The 21,512-nt window shown below is 36.8% G+C and overlaps 3 protein-coding genes and 1 long non-coding RNA gene across 12 annotated transcripts; 3 read left to right on the forward strand and 1 right to left on the reverse strand.

Moving 5' to 3' along the window:
- The first annotated feature begins 17 nt into the window (after positions 1–17).
- Positions 18–2,939, forward strand: LOC110831575 (uncharacterized). Of its 7 annotated transcripts, none has more exons than XM_087344800.1 (2): positions 18–1,982; positions 2,289–2,939. In XM_087344800.1, exon 2 carries the CDS (start codon positions 2,295–2,297, stop codon positions 2,760–2,762), a length of 468 nt encoding a protein of 155 aa, XP_087200926.1. In that variant the 5' UTR covers positions 18–1,982; positions 2,289–2,294; the 3' UTR covers positions 2,763–2,939. The 7 variants fall into 7 exon arrangements, with proteins under 7 accessions (XP_087200926.1, XP_087200927.1, XP_087200925.1 ...); XM_087344801.1 differs by having other exon boundaries at positions 18–1,948; XM_087344799.1 differs by having other exon boundaries at positions 18–1,932.
- LOC110831585 (putative methyltransferase-like protein 25) lies at positions 2,790–14,378 on the forward strand. Its single transcript, XM_087344791.1, has 7 exons — positions 2,790–3,392; positions 3,735–4,286; positions 4,918–5,076; positions 5,312–5,458; positions 10,774–10,941; positions 11,970–12,079; positions 12,897–14,378. The coding sequence occupies exons 1-7, from the start codon at positions 2,790–2,792 to the stop codon at positions 13,627–13,629; spliced, it is 2,472 nt and encodes an 823-aa protein (XP_087200917.1). The 3' UTR covers positions 13,630–14,378.
- Positions 9,531–20,571, forward strand: LOC147874440 (zinc finger protein hangover-like). 3 transcript variants are annotated; one of them, XM_087344797.1, is made up of 4 exons: positions 9,531–9,645; positions 16,974–17,141; positions 18,173–18,282; positions 19,087–20,571. In XM_087344797.1, the coding sequence occupies exons 1-4, from the start codon at positions 9,616–9,618 to the stop codon at positions 19,817–19,819; spliced, it is 1,041 nt and encodes a 346-aa protein (XP_087200923.1). In that variant the 5' UTR covers positions 9,531–9,615; the 3' UTR covers positions 19,820–20,571. The 3 variants fall into 3 exon arrangements, with proteins under 3 accessions (XP_087200923.1, XP_087200924.1, XP_087200922.1); XM_087344798.1 differs by lacking the exons at positions 9,531–9,645; positions 19,087–20,571 and adding exons at positions 15,677–16,217; positions 18,825–18,984; XM_087344796.1 differs by lacking the exon at positions 9,531–9,645 and adding an exon at positions 15,694–16,217.
- LOC147874441 (uncharacterized) lies at positions 20,555–21,492 on the reverse strand. The gene is made up of 2 exons (XR_015534091.1): positions 21,295–21,492; positions 20,555–21,194 (listed from the first exon to the last, which is right to left on the reverse strand). It is a non-coding gene; the product is annotated as an uncharacterized LOC147874441 (long non-coding RNA).
- Positions 21,493–21,512: the final 20 nt, after the last annotated feature.

Here is a 21,512-nt window from a genome sequence, read left to right on the forward strand (position 1 = left end):
ACTATGTCTGTAATTGGACTGGTTAACTCATGCAGATATTTGAGATTCTGAGAAGATCTTCAGAGTTTTCTTTTGCAGAATTTAAATCAGCTGTACAGAACACAGGAATTAGACTGGAAACTTTATTGACATTCTAATTATGTTATGAAGTTCAAGGATTGTAGCTGCTTTTGGTTACCAGTTTGTGTAATTCATTACTATTAAATTGTTTTATTTGGTTCATCTATTTCCCCCCCCTCCCTATTCAAGTACTGTTGCCAGGTAATACACTGCTAAAGTACAAAAGAGATCTTGTAAGAACTTAAAATGTTTCTGTCGAGAGGCCTCAGATACATTTTTTTATTTACTTATGTTATGTTTGACACTGTCAATAGCTTAGACCAAAAAGCATCAGATGGTAGGATGATTAATGAACTGAGAGGGATATGGAAGGAAGTCATGACCTATTTTAATGTACTGTCACAGCATTTGCCTGAAGGGACTGAAGAAAACCACAACACTGAGGCTATCCAGTGTCTAAGCCAAGATTTTAACCCTAGATCTCCTGAATATGTAGTAGTACAAACCATTTAGTTGTGGCAGTCGTATGTGTTCTGAATTTATTAAATAGTTTCATTTTTATGAGCTTAAAATTCTTCAAAGTTGTCAAACATAACCTTAAAATATTTGTCATGAAGCTAACTCTGTGGAGCAGAGACCTTATCGCTTACAGTTGCTCAAGTAATCAAATTTCTGGCATTTTATAGAACCAGAAGGCTTTTTATCATGTTCACAAGAGCCTGCTACTGGTCGGTACTGAGCCAAGTGAATTAAAATAAGTCTAATTTAATAATATCCTCTTATCTCTGTGCTTGCTACTTCCCATCTCATCCTTTGTTCATCCCTATAATATTTGGTGAAGAGCAAAATTATGAAGCTCATTATGCAAGATTTGTGTCATCATTATAATGATACTTTGCAGGGCACAAAAGAAAGTTTAATTTCTGTATTATTTGTGTTATAGCTGAATATCACATGAAATTTTACATGCTGCATTTCCTTGCATAACTTTCACACTTTCTAAACAGTCTTTGGTGCATTCTCAACAGAAAGTGACATAAATATGCCTGTTAGCTTTGCCATGTCTCTCCATTCATGTTCCAGCATGTAACGACTTAAGAATTGCTCAATAGTTTTTTTTATTAAATTTGATATTTGGAAGTTTTACTAAACATTGTCAACACACCCCAAGTTTTGTTAAAATTGTACAATGAGGGATGCTTTCATCAAAATCCATCATGCATCTTGAGCATAACATCCTATTATTCACATGAGTGAAATGCATTTTGTACAGAAGTTACAGAAAAAATAAGCATATTTTATGCCCAATGCCCAATTTTGCAAAAATTGGTTTCAAGATCTGTTTTTGGAAGTTTTACACAAAAAAACAATCTAAAAGGTGGTCATCTTTGTACTCTTGTCTTCCGGTTTTTGTGTTCAGTGTTCATTGTGTAACTTCAGCTTTCTGGTGTGGGATGCATCGAATGTTTTGTATTAACCAGCATTTTGACACATTAAAGCTACTATATAGAACAAATCTGTGAAAATGGCAAATGCAGTGTTTGTCGAAACGTTGGTTATTCTCAGTATTTTACGTGGCTTGCACTCGAAAGCCGAAGTTACACAGCTTCATACTCGGAGCCATGAGAACCTGAAACCTCGTGTTGTGAATGCGCACCTAGCGGTCGCTCAGGGAAGGAAGATATATTTGTAATTTGTAAGGATATCTGTGGTGGCCACCTTTGGATTATCTGTGCGTGCATTTGATGCTTGGTATTGAATGTCATCCTTCTAGTCTTCTGGTGTTAACTGTGATTATTTCGGTACAATTGTAGATTTCTTAACCTAAAAGGGGAAAACGATTTATGGTGTTACTGAAAATTCAGATAATGGGTTTGTTATCCCTACTGTACGTTTGTCACATGATAAAGAAACGTTTCAAGGCTCGTAAATGACCAGTATTGTTTTGCAATTTATGTATCATATGCTTGTAATATGTAACCCCTAAATATGTCTGTGTTGTCACTCATACCGACGATGGCTTTTGCAATCCACTCATTAGTTTCAGATATCTTTTTTACTGTTTTGGTAGGGAAACTTGGTTCAAAATTAGTATATTATACTTTATTTTGAATATACTGAAGGGTGTAATTGCAGTTCAGATCTGAATTGTAAATTCACCATATTATTGGAAGAAACAAATTCTAACTTGTAACCATGAAGGAGTAATTTTGGAAATTTGTTTACAGTGACAGATGTCAAATGGACAAAAATTTGAAATGGCAGCTGAACATACTATGAAGGAAATTAATGATGAAACTGCTGATATCAATGATGTGTTTAACTCTATAGCACTGAGTGAAGAGCGTCTCAGTAGGGAGGGTTTCCAGGAAGGATTCCAGAAAGGATGTTTTGAAGGAGAAGTGGAAGGATTCCATTTGGGTTACCATCGAGGTGCTGAAATTGGTGCTGAAATAGGATATTATAAAGGTGTGATAGACATATTGCTAATTATTACTAACAAGAGGAAACAGGATATACCAGATAAAGTAGTCAGTGCCCTCCAGAAAGTGTCGGATGTCATAAACCATTTCCCTTCTTCTAATGTGGAAGATGTTGATACAATTGCTGCTCATGACAATGTGAGAGCTATGTTCAAGAAAGCTTGTGCCCTTCTCAAAATAGATGGCACATTTCCAGAATTAAGCAAATTTTCATTTTAAATTATAATAATAGCAATCTTTGACAAAATGCAAGCAGAGATTGTTAGTAGGCTTGAAGAAATTATAAAGTATCTAAAACCATTGTTACCACTTGCAAATTGTCACATGGTGAATTTCATCACGAATGAGATGTGGGAAATTTATGTACCTGATGGTATAAAAAAAGAAGTTTCATCCGTAGAACTTGAAGTCCTTAACAAGGTATTTATGCATCATGCCAAAGGGATTTCTGTATGTGAACAAAAGAGTGAATTAATGGAAAGAATTCCAAACTTCATAAACTATCTTGACAGTGCAAGAAATATGGGTCTTCATGGAATTTCAGTGCAAGGAATAGTTACCTCAATGTCAGATCTACAGAAGAAACTAGTTGAATTGGGCTGTGAATGTCAGGAGAGTCTGCACATGGAACAGTTCATGACTCCGAAGAAGATGCATGAAGTTGAAGCTATGAGTCAGTTGGTCTCTGCATTAGCTCGTGTGTCTCAAGCTTCTCACGTGGTTGATGTCGGGGGCGGAAAGGGATATCTGAGTTCCATTCTGGCATTTCATTATGGGTTCAGAGTTCTTGGAGTAGACTCCTCACAAGTAAACACTCATGGCGCAGTCAAGAGGACTCAGAAACTGGAGGTATGTGAAAGGTTTATTGGTTATGTTACTTCTTCTATTGGACAGTAGCTTGTTCTAGTCATGACACAAGCATAATACGCTGCAGGTGATGCAGATACTTAAATATAAAATATATATCTTTTTGTCATAAGATTTGTTCATTGGGTCTTACTTATTTTCTTCTTAACAGAAGGAATATGTGGATTGCAATGTAATGTATTACTTTCTGTGAAGAAGTGAACTGGTATATGTGATGGTAAACTTTAAGTGTTTCTGTGTAAGACTAAATTTCTTTGTTGTAAGTTCATGGGTTCATTCATCATTCTGAGACTTATTTAATTTTGTTTATACTTTGGTTTTCAGAAAATGTGGAATGGACTGTGCCATAGGGCCAACATACTTAAGCAAGGTAATTCTCAACCACGGAGGGGGAAACACAGGAAGTCTCAGAATAGTACGAAGATATCGGAGGGCGGTGGATGTAACAGTGCTGAAAGTGGTACCACTTCTAAGCCCCAGTCACAAAGCAAGACTTTATACAAACAAGTGACAGCATTTGTAACACAACAGACAAACCTCTGCGGTTTAGTTAAAGAACACTTTCACTCAGAAACGTGCGAGCAGATGGCCCTTGCTGGACTTCATACATGTGGAGACCTTGCTCCTGACTGTTGTCGGATATTTGCCAGTAAGAAGGAGTTCGGCTGCTTGTGCAATGTTGGTTGCTGTTATCATCTGCTGGAAGAAGAATATGTACGCAGTCCATTTTGGACTGATGTGGATCCTCCATTACCCAGAGGAGTGCTGTATGGATTCCCAATGAGCCAGTTCTTGCATATGCAACAATTTTCTTTAGGCCGCAGTGCAAGAATGCTAGCTGCATATTCTTTGGACAGGATAGGAGAATCCCATCAGGTAATTATGAAAGTCTGGTTGAATGCAACTAAAGGATGGATAAATGTGATGATATCCCAAAATTCTTATCTGAAGTTGTTCATGGTTTTTCTCTCCTAGATAAACTGCATTAACTAGCCTTTAAACCCTTCTTTCAGATCCCTCTTCATTCAGTTCATGGTAATCGTTATATTTAATTCATTGCATCATAAGCTCTGCACTTGATATAGTATCATTAAACGACAAAGGCTGCTGCTCAATTGATATATATATAATAAATTTTCATATTGTTACGTATGCTGCCGTGATGTCAACAGAGTTTGAGGGGCTGCTACTGGGTTGCATATACAAGCATGTTACCGCATCACCACCACAGCCTGTGATGATACACAGTAAATACACACGTTGAAGCTTCTGGTTAATTGTGGATTGATGCAGGGGGGATAAGCAGGAGCTGGAAGGTTTATGATCTGTGAAGCAACAGACATTAATCCAGTATATAATTGTGGCGTGCACGATGGACTGTATTATATATTGCCAACACCCAGAGGTTGATATGGAGAAAATGGCTAGCTGTCTTGTTTTTTTTTCTTAGTCAGAGAGACGTGGTGGGTGTGGTCGTAATTTTATATTTACCCTTTCCTTTTGACAGCTGCCAAGTGAATCACTTTTCTTTCGAGCCTTGCTACAGGTCCTGGTGTTCAACAAATTTGGTAATGATATTCCGTGGGGTCAAGTCGGCCGACTTAAATACCATAACTTTGCGGATTATGTACAAAAAGCCGTGAAGAAACTACACCTCAATATTGATGTGAGTCTGGTGGATTTATATGAAGTGTTAACGATTGTAAATGATCTCTGTACTTACAAATATTTATTTTAGAATATCAAAGCTTATTATAGTTACAGAAATTTTAGGACATACATGACATTTAAAATTCACAATGCATGCTTTTGTTATGCTTGAACACCACTCTAGATGTCTTGTAGTACAAAAGAGCTGGCACTATTTTAATGGAAGTGTTACTTGTTACGCCTGTTTGCAGGTGAGTACAGATGAGATCGAGTCACTTTACAAGGAACATTCTGTTGACCAGCAGCTGTTGCATGTATTCTTCATTATGAGGGTTGCCTTGGCTCCAGTAATTGAAGCTGTCATTCTGTTAGATAGACTTCTTTATTTGCATGAACAGGTAAGTTACAAATCTGCATATACTTTGTGTGTGTGCCGCTACGTGTTTTGACATGGATAAGAGAAGAAAAGACTGTGTTAAGGACAGCAGGTTTCAAGCTGCGTAACAACGTGGAATAGTAGGATTTGAGGTTTTCACAGCACTGACTATTAAGATTGCCGTCTTCTGGGGTTGTAGCGCCACGTCTGGTAGAAGTTTACTGACATTTCAGAGGTCCTTGCTGCCTCCATCATCAGGATGATGAATAAGCCATGCGAGTGGAAAGCTCTAGAGTTATATGGATGATGGAGGCAGTAAGGACCTCAGAAACGTCGGTAAACTTCTACCAGACTACATGGCACCACAACCCAGAAGACGGCAATCTTCAACGTGGAATAGGTTTGAAAAAGACTGATTGGCTGAGTAGGACAGTGGGTGGCTACTATAGGATAACAGCCTGCTTACTTGCCATCTTGTATAAATCTCCCAGAAATTCCTGTCCAGTACATACCACCCTGAAGATGTTAACTACAGTGTTTTCTGAATTGAATAACATTTGATGTCACTCATCCCTCGAAGCCAGCTTTACACTGAACTCCAATCACAAACACCAAAGGACAAGAATTAGATATCTTATCTATTTACACATGTCACTAAAATTTAAAATATAAGTTTTATAGTGAATTTATTTAACATGTTTTTCAGGGCATCCAGGACTCCTATTTGGTAAAATTGTTTGATCCAGTTATCTCTCCCCGGTGTTACTGTATTGTTTCATTTAAGAATCCTCGTGGGGAAAGAAGAGATTGAAGGTTGTTTTTTTAATCCAGATATTAAATAAACATCGTTGTTTTATCACCAGTTTATAACCTAATTAATCACCTGTACCACAATTATTGTTGCAAGTCCCTCTCCACTGCTACAGCATTGCAGTCAGCCTTGTATGTCGACCAAAGTGCTGAAATGTTCTAGCAGTGTCTGAATCATATCAACGCATTTCCCCACCACAGCGTCAAGCAGAATGGTACAAATTTTGGAAAAAATCAAGTGGGAGCTTGTGAAGAGTTGGGGGCACACTAACAATTACTAGATCTATAAATATGAGCTCCTACTACAATCACCCAGCACAGTGTTGAAGTAATGGGTGAGATGGTAACCAAGGAGTTGTGAAGTCAGTGGAGAGTTTAAAGTTGATGGTCAAGGAATTCACATGTGTGCAGACCTCACAGGAGCACTGTTACTGACCAGCATCAGACTAGATGAACACCATTATGACAGAAGAGAATTTTTATATTCAGAATTGTAATAGTGTGAAATAAGTCTGTTTTATGTTTTAAACCAGGGGTTGTCAACCTTTTTATACCTACCGCCCACTTTTGTATCTTTGTTGATGGTAAAATTTCCTTACTGCCAACCAGTGCCGCACGTACTGCCCACCACCATGAAAGAGGTACAGCTCGAAGACTGAGTGATGGCCGGTGGTAAGCCCCGCCATCGTTATGCACACTAAACTTGTGCCTTTGGCTACGGAGCTCATTCGTTGCTCCCTCGTCCACGAGTATACTTCGAGAAGTGTCCGGTGAATTATTATCTATATTCAAAGTTTAGAGATGAAATTCAAAAGTAAATTGCAAAAGAATATTTTAAAAAGTCAAAATCGCGAAGTTATTAGCATTGTATTTGATATATGGAGGAAGAACAAAATTTGTAACAATTGACAAAAACCCACACTGCCCACCATGAAAGCTTGAATCGCCCACTAGTGGGCGGTAGGGACCAGGTTGACAACCCGTTTTAAACAAAGAACCTACTGGGTTTATTCTCAGATCACTTTCATCAGCAGAAGTACCATGTTGTTTGTCACTTTTGCCTAAAGTAATTAGTAAAAATGGAACAGCTTTGCATATTTGAATAAAATTTATATGTTATGTAGAAAATGCTTATGTGAGTGAACAAAATATTTAGTTAATCTGGTTGATTCATCATACAGAAGAATATTTCATACCTTGAAAGTATTTATTTTGTCATTTGATCACATTTAATCAGAAGTAATGGTGATTAGGAACCTGATGTATTGGATTGAGGCTGAAACCTGACTATTTGACTGGTCAGTGGCTGATTGACTAACCGTCTGATATGAGATGCCATAGATTTTTCAAATCTTTTCTTCTAAACCTAATTTTAAGTGTGACCTCTTATACCACAAGATATCTGATCAGCTGTCAACCAATTGAAAAGATGGGTTTGAGCTGTAATCGAAGAGAACGCTAGTATTATTAAACAATGATTCAGAAAAAATGTGACTGAACAATACATAATAACCATTTATATAACTGAAGATTACAAATATTTTTCCATATAACACAAAAATATGCTGCATTCAGCTCCTTAAAGCTGTTTGCTTTTAGAACTTTGTCTTAATCCACAAGCAATCCGCAAAAATGATTTGATGAATCTTCAGCTGGCTTCTTCGATTGAATGATTTATTGCACATGGCACAGTAATATTGATGCCCCTCACCATGTGAAACTTGGTGTTCTGTTGAGACAAAAGTATTACGATAAGACAATAGGAAAAAGAACAATGAGTTTGAATTGAATAAAAATTTACTTGGATATTATCCATCGTCTAGTAAATATAAAACGTAAAACGACGTTTCGGAGATGGGACTCTATCTCCGTCTTCAGGTTCCTACACAGTTGGGCCCACTAGATAGAGCTAATCCCTATCTCCGGATAATATCCAAGTAAACTTTTATTCAATTGACTCTTCACCATCGTCAAGAAGTTTTAAATGAGTTTGAAGTTAAAATTATCTGTTGTCAGGACTTTTTCCATTGTCTGTTTTTAAAATTCACGACGGTCTCATAATTTTTATTTTATCATATAAATATTATAATCCACTGACAGAACCCGTACTTGGGTGGATAAGTTGAAATAACTGCACGAATTATATAGTCCAGTGACAGAGACTAGCTCTTTCTAAGGGACTTAACAGAGTAGGTACCTGTCACCTCAAGACGGAGACAGAACCAGCCTCCGAAACGTCATGAATTTTAAAAACAGACAATGGAAAAAGTCCTGGCAACAAATAATTTTAAGTGTAAACTACCGTCGTCAAAAACCCTTTAGAATTGAATGAGTTTGAAGGTATTATTTATGTCAGTCACTATTATATTTTCAGATTTATTTTACCTAATCCTATTATATGGTTAATATTAGTGGAAGGTGCACTGTAAACTGTGCAAGAATCATAGCCCCTGCAGTAGTATATGACAGCATGGTGAATGAAGAAATTCAGGAGCCCTTTAAGTCAAATGTGGGTCTCCAATTTGATTTGCTCTGCTTCCAGACTGTATGGTTAACTACTGTATTAAGAGACTGTTTGATGAGTACCTCTTCCAAATTTAATTTTTTGAGATAACATATTTCTAGCAATATTAAAATCAGCTAGGTTTCGAATTCACTAACACTGCATACATCAATATTTTGGATTTAAGTAAATTTCACTTTCTATGTATGAATACTATGTTGTTTTTAACATTTCACACATTTAACAGATACAATAGTAAGTAATACTGAACACACTGCAGCCTTCGTCATAAAACATTGCCACACTATGTGGATCAACATTTGTCCCTGTTTCAGACCACCATCAACTCAGATTTTTCCCCATGTTCTCCATCACATCTCAATGATATCCCCAGTAATTTGCTTACTAGAAGGGATAGACAAATGAAAGGATTCTGTATCCACAACATTTGGTAGAAATATTTTCCAGATTACTCGGAATTTAATTTCATGGGTGTTAATACTGACTAGAACTGACACTCTTCATACAATGAAGAGAATATAATCCACAGGAGATATTTTGGAAAAAAGTCATCAAAATTTATTCATCAGAAGGGACTTTTTACATTTGGATGGACAGACACACATGAGGACAATCAACACTTTGATTGGTTCCGAACAGACGCGGACAATGAAATGAGCATCCGTTTGCAGTCAGCGATGATATTTCTGCTTTGAAGATCACAGATAAAAAAACTAAACCAGACTATTAGGTTTTCGCGGCTGGAGTTTCACAGCTTGTATTCTTCATTTGTCACCGTGATTGACAATCTATGCTCAAGTTTGCTTGTACAATTTTATGATAATCTGTGAATATATTCCTGGTAAATGGGTTATAATACCTGGAGTGCCTTTATTGTAAGTAATTTTTTGAGTTCGTGAGAGAAACATAGTGAAATGTATTAAATTTGAAATATGTCTTTAAATTGTGGAAGTATATGTCGGCTTTGCTTGACGCAGACAAATTTATTGGAACCTTTGTTTACCGATAATGATATTCTTCCAAGCCGAATAATGGTTCTGGTGCCTATTATAAAGGTATGCGAATTATTAATAAGTACTATTTTATAGTGTGTTACATGTTTCCCCAAACTGAAAGTGGCTAACGTGCCCATTTTAACTGTAGAATTAAATGAGGTGGAAAGGGTCGTAAATGTTCAATACGTAGGGATTTAGAGAGTGTACTGTGGCTTATTTGGAAGCACTGTACAGGCATTCTCTTGAAGAGACTGGCAAAAAGAAATACGAAAAATGCATCCACGCAAGGTAATTCAAGCTGAAACTTGTGTGCATGCCTTCCAAATACAACTGTCAGATGTAGCTTGTGGTGTCTGGGTTGTTAGGCCATGCAGTCGTATAGGTGATTACAACATTCACAAAAATAACCATATTCTTATGTTGTGACAACCCAGAAGACCACAATCGACATTTGCACAGCAGTCAGAACCCAAAATTTTGAAAATGTAAGGGCATCACTGCTACACCATTTTATTAATTATGAGTGAATAGTGCATAAAACTCTTTCAACTAATAATAAAACTTGGTTCATTTTTGTTTGTACATTATTTCATGCAAGATCTAGCACATTCATCTCCATTACTACTGGAACACATTTTGAAGAATTTTTTGGTTTGGGAAGATGAAGGGGCTGGCTTATATAAACTGTAATTGGGTGAATTTAAATTGTGTATTATGTGTCACATACCCCACTTATCTAATCCTTGATTCGATCAGTAATAATATTTGGCAAAGTGTACAAGTAATGAAGCTCCTCATTATGCATTGTGCTAACATGGAAATCCAGAAAATGTTTGTCTTTCTTAATTTGAATTGTTTAAGCTTATATGTGGTCAATGAAACATGAATGAAACTAATGTATGCCACAATGTAATGTCCTTTCTGTGCTGTTGCAAGTAAGACCAATCAGAGCTCATAGTTCTGTTGTTTAATATCTTATAATTGTGGTTTGTTTTGTTTGTATTACAGCTCCATGTGGACGATGGGTTGCCAGCACATGTCTGCCAGCAGTGTGTGCATAAAGTGAATACTTATTATAATTTTAGACTGCAGTGTGAGAGTTCTGATTTTAAATTACGACAGTACCTGAGCACTGAGCTGTCAAAGAACCAGTTATGTTCAGTATCTGCAGCTGTGGTAATTATTATTATATTTATGTTGCTTTCATTACTCCAGAAGTTCTGTTATTTATAAAATGAGAGTAACAAGTAATGGGGCTTATCTTCCTTATTGTGTGTCTAAGACAAACAGAATTTTTATTGCTTTTAGATTATGTGCACAATATAAAATTTGTCACATGAGATTAATTATGAAAACATATTCCAAGTTGAATGTCCAGTAGTCACATGCATTCTTAACACTGGTAAGCTAAAGATTACGTTTCCCTGGTGCATAACTAACCTCAACACCATGCGGATATATGAGGGAGTGGAGATATAGCTCCATGTTTTCTTAACCTTTTCTCTAGAAGGAGGTGAGTGGTCAGATTCATGCCCTGGCCAAGGAAGGGACCTCAGTACCCATTGGGCATGAGGCTGGGTAGATTGCGAAGCTGGTAGTGGATGTTGTGACAGAATAATCTAGCTGTACCAGGAATCAGACCCTGGTTATGTAGCCTGCAGCTAATGACTGTACTGACGTGAGTTACCATGGCTTCGAATCATAACGCTGTAATTAGTGAAATGTTTCTGTGAACAGACAGGTTATGCATAATGATAAATGCCTTAATGCCCTCCTCATACTCAGCGTAATCTGTGCTGATTTTGTAGCGAGGAAACACACATTTTCGTGAGTTTTGATTTGTCAGCCACCAAGTATTTATTTGTGGTTTATAATTATACTTAAATATAACATAACAGAAATATGTGAAGAGTTGATAGCTTTCAGACAGTTTTGGTTGCTGTTAAATATGAAAGAGTTCCATAATTTCTTTTATATAGTCTGTCTGGGTGTCAAGTCTCTTTCTCAGTAGCTCATTAGTTGATTTCCCAGATTATCTGTGTCAGTGGAAAAATAGATAAGTGCCTGCAGTAATAGATGTATATTGGCAATAAATAGTTCTGGGTCACTGAGATGTATAAAATCATACAGAATGTATATTGAGATACATTTTCTCCAATCAGATGTGATTACTATAATTTATGGCACCACATGCCATGTTTCAGGACCATGTAGGAGAAGATGCTGAAAGTGATATCAAACTTAACCAAACCATCTGCAGAGATGGTCTTAATGTGTCACAAGAAATGGAGGAATGTGGTTCAAAAGAAAACAAGTATGTACAGTTCGAGACTGTAATCTTGAGACTTGCAAGGAATGCAGGAAGTCTGAAGCTTTAACGGCTCATGCTATCTCTCCTCCTTCACCCCACTTCCTCACCCCGCAAGTCCCAAGGTTACAGTCGCTAACTATAACAAAACTGCTGGGATTCAAATTGATCTGAAGTTTAAGAGTCAAATAATGCAGGTCTTTTCTTATTTCATTATTGCATAATAATAGTTTTCTGTACATATAAATTTTCATGCAAACTTATCAGAGATCCTTACATGTAGTAACATTCGATTTTTGTAACTAAACCTCATGGTGCAGGGTATTCTTAGGTTGGTAATTACTCAGCTAGTCAAGGAATACTCCACTTTTTTGACACCCAAAGGTTGGTTACCATTTTGACAAAAGCCCACGACCGAATCCCATCATACGTGTCTACTTTTGAATGAAGAAGATGATCTTGCAATCATTTTAATGAAATATTCTCAGTTGATGAACCGGAACTGCACGTAGCTAATAAGGAATTTTGTAAGATTTATAGTTAACTTCATTATGATTGCAGGTACAGAAACTCCAATCATCTTTGTGTGTACTGTACAGCTTAATGGTTAACATTACCAGATACACAATCAGACGCTGATACCTTACTTCTACTATGGACAGAGTAAATGCCCTTACAGTGTCCAAGTATTTATATGAATATCTGACATACATAATAAAATGTAATTTATTTATTATTAATGGGATTCATCTGTGATCGTTATCCCTATATTTCTGTGTTTTAGTCGAGTTGAGCATCCTTGATCATGTTTTTTCCCATTCAGGTGTTCTCAAATGAAAGGCATCAGAAAATCTGCACAGCAACACAGATATGGAATAAAAGGCATTAGAGAGCATGATTCACAACTCTGTAAGAATATTAATCAAGATTCCATCTCACCAGTCTTTGGGCCAAACGAGGCGACTGTTTTGTTCCCGTGTAGCATTTGTGGCAAAAGTTTTACGCGTAAGGCAAAGCTGAAAGAACATATTACAAGACATGTAGGGGGACGACCGCACATATGTGAAGTGTGTGGCAAGAGATTTACAGAGCGTAGTAGTCTGAAGAAACATGCCATATCACACACAGGGCAGAAGGCTCATGTGTGTGATGTGTGTGGAAAGAGGTTTACGTTGCTTACGCATTTGAAGACTCATACGTTGATTCATTCAGGGCAGAAGTCACATGTCTGTGATATTTGTGGTAAAAGGTTTAGTCAGCTAGGCAACTTTAGGATACATGCCTTGCTTCATACAGGAGAGAAACCTTTCTGTTGTAATCTGTGTGGTAAAACGTTTGCACAGAAGAACACATTGAAAATCCATATAGCAGCTCATGCAGGCCAGAAACCATACACGTGTGATATTTGCGGTAAAAGTTTTGCACAGCGTGGATATCTCAAGATCCATGCAATTGTACATTCTGGACAGAAGAATTTTTCTTGTCATGTGTGTGGTTCCAGTTTCACTAGAAAACATAATCTGAAGAAACATGCAGCTAGGCATATTAGCCATTAACGCATTCAATGCGATGGTTTAAAGCGTCAAGGTGGGGATTAGCACTGCCACGGGGAAAGGAAAAACAAGTTATATTTTACAAATTTTAGAAAGGGTGGGGGAAATGAAAATGTTACAACCTTTCAGCAGACTTTTAAAAGTGTGATATTATACGTTGTAGTCTCAGGATTCAGAGGAACTCATATTTTCTGCAATTTCTTCTTCTGTGGTTGTTCTGTTTTTTCCCCCAGAACTGTACTTTCATGAAACTCGTAAATACCCATTCAAAGGAATTAGGATCTAGGGAAGACCTGTAAATGCCTGCTAAGGTAACGGACAGTTGTCATATGTTCGATATGAGCTGCCTTATTTACAGGAACACTAAACAGAACTGTTTTATAAATGTTAGGGGTGACAGGCAGAGGCAGAATACAAGGGGGAGGGCTATTAAGTGGTTAATGGACAGGAACACGAAATAAAGTTAGATGGCTTTTTTCTGGGTTGAAATGCCATGTAGTCTGGTAGAAGTTCACAAATTTCTCATAAATTACCAGACAGTAAAATAGATTAGCAAATAAGTAAATTAATAAATGATAATTGATTTTTATTAAAATAATTGTCCTGTTTGATCAATTTGTGTATTGATCAGTGCATGTATGGTTTATCATGAAGTTGTATCAGAGCAGTTGTGTATGATGGCTTAATATAAAAATATATATTGTACATAATAAAATAGAAATGAATGCTGAAGTATGGTCTGCAAAATGTTATTCTATAGTTTTATTTTACATTTCTACATGATTTTCAGGTTTATGCCTTGCTGTATGCAGGAATATTCACAGGACAGTTTGAGATGTTGTATTGTGTCCAGACTCATTTATAAAGAAACAAACCAGTTGTCAATATCCCAAATATTTTTGCATCACATAAAATTGTTACCTGTAGTGTAACAGGACCTCATTGTATTATATGAATACATACATTGTGGTGCCATAGTCACTACATGTTAGGCATGAACTGGTTTAAATTGATGTGATAAACATACAATAAATTTTGATAAATCTGTATATGCAATAAAAGACACGTGTGATTTGAAATGGGTATGACATTGGACCATGTAATTGTAATATTTTTATTTCAGCCACTTGGTATTATGTAAAATTTGAGTATTTCACAGTGGTGAGTCTGAAGAATGCTGTCTTCTAGGTTGTTGCGCTGTGTAGTCTGGTAAATGTACACCAACGTTTCAGAGGCCATGCTGCCTCCATCATCAGGACGATGACTTAGTATTAATTTTCTGTCAGGGAGACTTTTTCCCATTGTTTTAATGTTGGTATAAGAATTTTATGTAATATGACTGCCTGTAGAAGATGGACATTTTTGGCACAATGTACTATAATGAAGAACATTACATATTTTAGACAGAGACATAATGTTTTTAGAGCCATTGTAAAAATACTGATAAAACGTCAGACGTAAACCTGATCGCCTATCTAGCATGTAACCATGGAGCTGGTGTCCGGTTGGCAAGAGATATATTGTGGTATAGCAAGCAACTTTCTTGCCTATTGTCGACGGTGGACTTCGGTTTTCATACGTTGCATTTATGTCGGTGGATTCTCTGTGCTTTCAACCAGTAACATTTTGAATCTGGGAATTTTTGTGTGTTGTTACTACAGACCTCTCAGGATACACTTAAGGCCGTTATTGTATCAAAGGTTTTAATGTTTATGTTGGTTTTGTAGCTTTCATGGTGTTGGATGGCAGTGAGGTAAGGTCGTACATAACAGCAGCAAGTATATTGCCGGAATAATAATTTATTTGCTGCTGGAAACTGCTTCACAATGGTATTGACAAAGAGTATTATAGGCTCTTTGTCACCAGTAGTAGTAAAGGATGGGTGAAGGAAGTAGGCATAAAAAAAAGAAATTCTGGAACCATCAATGAATAACAAGGGCGAGCAGGGAATATTGAGTAGTGGTCATGTGATTTGTTTTACCTTATTTTTACTTCCTTATAGATTTTTCAGTGTGAATTTGGTACTGAAGAGTATTAAGCAAAAAATTCTGTCCTAAGCGTTTAGTAGGCAGTCGACTTCATTGTGGTTATACACATTGCATTTTAAAAACGAATTAATGGATACTTCGGAAGATAGGTTATCTGTGGTCGATTGCGGCCATCAGGGTTGTGGTTGTGACATTTTCGTAGGTGGTTTACCTATCTGCGGAACGTCTCCATCTTTAGTGTCACGGCCACAGATAATACGAAGAAACAAGAAGACTTTTATTTAAGATTTGAGGTTTTCACAGCTTGTATTCTTCATTTGTCCCCGTGATTTACAATCTATGCTCAAGTTTGTTTGTACAATTTTGTGATAATCTGTGAATATATTCCTGGTACATGGGTTATAATACCTGGAGTGCCTTTATTGAAAGTAATTTTTGAGTTCGTGAGAGAAACATAGTGAAATGTATTAAACTTGAAATATGTCTTTAAATTGTGGAAGTATTTGTCGGCTTTGCTTGACGCAGACAAATTTATTGGAACCTTTGTTTACCGATAATGATATTCTTCCAAGCCGAATAATGGTTCTGGTGCCTATTATAAAGGTATGCGAATTATTAATAAGTACTATTTTATAGTGTGTTACATGTTTCCCCAAATTGAAAGTGGCTAACGTGCCCATTTTAAATGTAGAATTGAATGAGGTGGAAAGGGTCGTAAATGTTCAATACGAAGGGATTTAGAGTGTGTACTGTGGCTTATTTGGAAGCACTGTACAGGCAACCCAGAAGACCACAATCGACATTTGCACAGCAGTCAGAACCCAAAATTTTGAAAATGTAAGGGCATCACTGCTACATCATTTTATAATTATGAGTGAATAGTGCATAAAACTCTTTCAACTAATAATAAAACTTGGTTCATTTTTGTTTGTACATCATTTCATGCAAGATCTAGCACATTCATCTCCATTACTACTGGAACACATTTTGAAGAATTTTTTGGTTTGGGAAGATGAAGGGGCTGGCTTATATAAACTGTAATTGGGTGAATTTAAATTGTGTATTTTGTGTCACATACCCCACTTATTTAATCCTTGATTCAATCAGTAATAATATTTGGCAAAGTGTACAAGTAATGAAGCTCCTCATTATGCATTGTGCTAACATGGAAATCCAGAAAATGTTTGTCTTTCTTAATTTGAATTGTTTAAGCTTATATGTGGTCAACAAAACATGAATGAAAGTAATGTATGCCACAATGTAATGTCCTTTCTGTGCTGTTGCAAGTAAGACCAATCAGAGCTCATAGTTCTGTTGTTTAATATCTTATAATTGTGGTTTGTTTTGTTTGTATTACAGCTCCATGTGGACGATGGGTTGCCAGCACAAGTCTGCCAGCAGTGTGTGCATAAAGTGAATACTTATTATAATTTTAGACTGCAGTGTGAGAGTTCTGATTTTAAATTACGACAGTACCTGAGCACTGAGCTGTCAAAGAACCAGTTATGTTCAGTATCTGCAGCTGTGGTAATTATTATTATATTTATGTTGCTTTCATTACTCCAGAAGTTCTGTTATTTATAAAATGAGAGTAAAAAGTAATGGGGCTTATCTTCCTTATTGTGTGTCTAAGACAAACAGAATTTTTATTGCTTTTAGATTATGTGCACAATATAAAATTTGTCACATGAGATTAATTATGAAAACATATTCCAAGTTGAATGTCCAGTAGTCACATGCATTCTTAACACTGGTAAGCTGAAGATTACGTTTCCCTGGTGCATAACTAACCTCAACACCAGGCGGATATATGAGGGAGTGGAGATATAGCTCCATGCATTCTTAACCTTTTCTCTACAAGGAGGTGAGTGGTCAGATTCATGCCCTGGCCAAGGAAGGGACCTCAGTACCCATTGGGCATGAGGCTGGGTAGATTGCGAAGCTGGTAGTGGATGTTGTGACAGAGAATAATCTAGCTGTACCAGGAATCAGACCCTGGTTATGTAGCCTGCAGCTAATGACTGTACTGACGTGAGTTACCATGGCTTCGAATCATAACGCCGTAATTAGTGAAATGTTTCTGTGAACAGACAGGTTATGCATAATGATAAATGCCTTAATGCCCTCCTCATACTCAGCGTAATCTGTGCTGATTTTGTAGCGAGGAAACACACATTTTCGTGAGTTTTGATTTGTCAGCCACCAAGTATTTATTTGTGGTTTATAATTATACTTAAATATAACATAACAGAAATATGTGAAGAGTTGATAGCTTTCAGACAGTTTTGGTTGCTGTTAAATATGAAACGAGTTCCATAATTGCTTTTATATAGTCTGTCCGGGTGTCAAGTCTCTTTCTCAGTAGCTCATTAGTTGATTTCCCAGATTATCTGTGTCGGTGGAAAAATAGATAAGTGCCTGCAGTAATAGATGTATATTGGCAATAAATAGTTCTGGGTCACTGAGATGTATAAAATCATACAGAATGTATATTGAGATACATTTTCTCCAATCAGATGTGATTACTATAATTTATGGCACCACATGCCATGTTTCAGGACCATGTAGGAGAAGATGCTGAAAGTGATATCAAACTTAACCAAACCATCTGCAGAGATGGTCTTCATGTGTCACAAGAAATGGAGGAATGTGGTTCAAAAGAAAACAAGTATGTACAGTTCGAGACTGTAATCTTGAGACTTGCAAGGAATGCAGGAAGTCCGAAGCGTTAACGGCTGATGCTATCTTTCCTCCTTCACCCCGCAAGTCTCAAGGTTACAGTCGCAAAGTATAACAAAACTGCTGGGATTCAAATTGATCTGAAGTTTAAGAGTCAAATAATGCAGGTCTTTTCTTATTTCATTATTGCATAATAATAGTTTTCTATACATATAAATTTTCATGCAAACTTATCAGGGATCCTTACATGTAGTAACATTCAATTTTAGTAACTAAACCCGGTGGTGCAGGGTATTCTTAGGTTGGTAATTACTCAGCTAGTCAAGGAATACTCCACTTTTTTGACACCCAAAGGTTAGTTACCATGTTCACAAAAGCCCACGACCGAATCCTAACATACGTGTCTACTTTTGAATGAAGATGATGATCTTGCAATCATTTTAATGAAATATTCTCAGTTGATGAACCGGAACTGCACGTAGCTAATAAGGAATTTTGTAAGATTTATAGTTAACTTCATTATGATTGCAGGTACAGAAACTCCAATCATCTTTGTGTGTACTGTACAGCTTAATGGTTAACATTACCAGATACACAATCAGACGGTGATACCTTACTTCTACTATGGACAGAGTAAATGCCCTTACAGTGTCCAAGTATTTACATGAATATCTGACATACATAATAAAATGTAAATTATTTATTGTTCATGGGATTCATCTGTGATCGTTATCCCTATATTTCTGTGTTTTAGTCGAGTTGAGCATCCTTGAACATGTTTTTTCCCATTCAGGTGTTCTCAAGTGAAAGGCACCAGAAAGTCTGCACAGCAACACAGATATGGAATAAAAGGCATTAGAGAGCATGATTCACAACTCTGTAAGAATATTAATCAAGATTCCATCTCATCAGTCTTAGGGCCAAACGAGACGACTGTTTTGTTCCCGTGTAGCATTTGTGGCAAAAGTTTTACGCGTAAGGCAAACCTGAAAGAGCATATTACAAGACATGTAGGGGGACGACCGCACATATGTGAAGTGTGTGGCAAGAGATTTACAGAGCGTAGTAGTCTGAAGAAACATGCCATATCACACACAGGGCAGAAGGCTCATGTGTGTGATGTGTGTGGAAAGAAGTTTACGTTGCTTACACATTTGAAGACTCATACGTTGATTCATTCAGGGCAGAAGTCACATGTCTGTGATATTTGTGGCAAAAGGTTTAGTCAGCTAGGCAACTTTAGGAGACATGCCTTGCTTCATACAGGAGAGAGACCTTTCTGTTGTAACCTGTGTGGTAAAACGTTTGCACAGAAGAACACATTGGAAATTCATATAGCAGCTCATGCAGGCCAGAAACCATACACGTGTGATATTTGCGGTAAAAATTTTGCACAACGTGGCCATCTCAAGATCCATGCAATTGTACATTCTGGACAGAAGAATTTTTCTTGTCATGTGTGTGGTTCCAGTTTCACTAGAAAACATAATCTGAAGAAACATGAAGCTAGGCATATTAGCCATTAACGCATTAAATGCGATGGTTTAAAGCGTAAAGGTGGGGATTAGCACTGCCACAGGGAAAAGGAAAAACAAGTTATATTTTACAAATTTCAGAAGGGGGGGGGGGGGAAATGAAAATGTTACAACCTTTCAGCAGACTTTTAAAGTGTGATATTATACGTTGTAGCCTCAGGATTCAGAGGAACTCATATTTTCTGCAATTTCTTCTTCTGTGGTTGTTCTGTTTTTTCCCCCAGAACTGTACTTTCATGAAACTCGTAAATACCCATTCAAAGGAATTAGGATCTAGGGAGGACCTGTAAATGCCTGCTAAGGCAACGGACAGTTGTCATATGTTCGATATGAGCTGCCTTATTTACAGGAACACTAAACAGAACTGTTTTATAAATGTTAGGGGTGACAGGCAGAGGCAGAATACAAGGGGGAGGGCTATTAAGTGGTTAATGGACAGGAACATGAAATAAAGTTAGATGGCTTTTTTCTGGGTTGAAATGCCATGTAGTCTGGTAGAAGTTCACAAATTTCTCATAAATTACCAGACAGTAAAATAGATTAGCAAATAAGTAAATTAATAAATGATAATTGATTTTTATTAAAATAATTGTCCTGTTTGATCAATTTGTGTATTGATCAGTGCATGTATGGTTTATCATGAAGTTGTATCAGAGCAGTTGTGTATGATGGCTTAATATAAAAATATATATTGTACATAATAAAATAGAAATGAATGCTGAAGTATGGTCTGCAAAATGTTATTCTATAGTTTTATTTTACATTTCTACATGATTTTCAGGTTTATGCCTTGCTGTATGCAGGAATATTCACAGGACAGTTTGAGATGTTGTATTGTGTCAAGACTCATTTATAAAGAAACAAACCAGTTGTCAATATCCCAAATATTTTTGCATTAAATAAAATTGTTACCTGTAGTGTAACAGGACCTCATTGTATTATATGAATACATACATTGTGGTGCCATAGTCACTACATGTTAGGCATGAACTGGTTTAAATTGATGTGATAAACATACAATAAATTTTGATAAATTTGTATATGTAACAAAAGACACGTGTGATTTGAAACGGCTATGACATTGGACCATGTAATTGTAATATTTTTATTTCAGCCACTTGGTGTTATGTAAAATTTGAGGTTTTCACAGTGGTGAGTCTGAAGAATGCTGTCTTCTAGGTTGTTGCGCTGTGTAGTCTGGTAAATGTACAGCAACGTTTCAGAGGCCATGCTGCCTCCATCATCAGGACGATGACTTAGTATTAATTTTCTGTCAGGGAGACTTTTTCCGATTGTTTTAATGTTGGTATAAGAATTTAATATAATATGACTGCCTGTAGAAGATGGACATTTTTGGCACAATGTACTATAATTAAGAACATAACATATTTTAGACAGAGACATAATGTTTTTAGAGCCATTGTAAAAATACTGATAAAACGTCAGAAGTAAACCTGATCGCCTACCTAGCATGTAACCATGGAGCTGGTGTCCGGTTGGCAAGAGATATATTGTGGTATAGCAAGCAACTTTCTTGCCGATTATATCGTCGACGGTGGACTTCGATTTTCATACGTTGCAGTTATGTCGGTGGATTCCCTGTGCTTTCAACCAGTAACATTTTGAATCTGGTGTCGCCAAGCATTTCTCAAAAGTTTGGAAAGGTTGGCGTGTGGAGGGAAAC

This window comes from Zootermopsis nevadensis, unplaced genomic scaffold (genome assembly GCF_977971745.1).
Source record: "Zootermopsis nevadensis isolate Lab colony 2312 unplaced genomic scaffold, Znev_1.0 Znev_ptg000008l, whole genome shotgun sequence".
Lineage (NCBI taxonomy): Eukaryota > Metazoa > Arthropoda > Insecta > Blattodea > Termopsidae > Zootermopsis > Zootermopsis nevadensis.

What these genes read in the sequence shown, in the direction of transcription:
- LOC147874440 (XM_087344796.1), top strand. Translation starts at nt 16,095, where the DNA reads ATGTCTTTAAATTGTGGAAGTATTTGTCGGCTTTGCTTGACGCAGACA. An exon ending in TTCTGGTGCCTATTATAAAG is followed by an intron (nt 16,218 to 16,973) that starts GTATGCGAATTA and finishes TTTGTATTACAG; the next exon opens with CTCCATGTGGACGATGGGTT. An exon ending in GTTCAGTATCTGCAGCTGTG is followed by an intron (nt 17,142 to 18,172) that starts GTAATTATTATT and finishes GCCATGTTTCAG; the next exon opens with GACCATGTAGGAGAAGATGC.
- LOC110831585 (XM_087344791.1), top strand. Translation starts at nt 2,790, where the DNA reads ATGCAAGCAGAGATTGTTAGTAGGCTTGAAGAAATTATAAAGTATCTA. An exon ending in AGAGGACTCAGAAACTGGAG is followed by an intron (nt 3,393 to 3,734) that starts GTATGTGAAAGG and finishes TTTGGTTTTCAG; the next exon opens with AAAATGTGGAATGGACTGTG. An exon ending in TGTGGTTCAAAAGAAAACAA is followed by an intron (nt 12,080 to 12,896) that starts GTATGTACAGTT and finishes TTTCCCATTCAG; the next exon opens with GTGTTCTCAAATGAAAGGCA.
- LOC110831575 (XM_087344800.1), top strand. Translation starts at nt 2,295, where the DNA reads ATGTCAAATGGACAAAAATTTGAAATGGCAGCTGAACATACTATGAAG.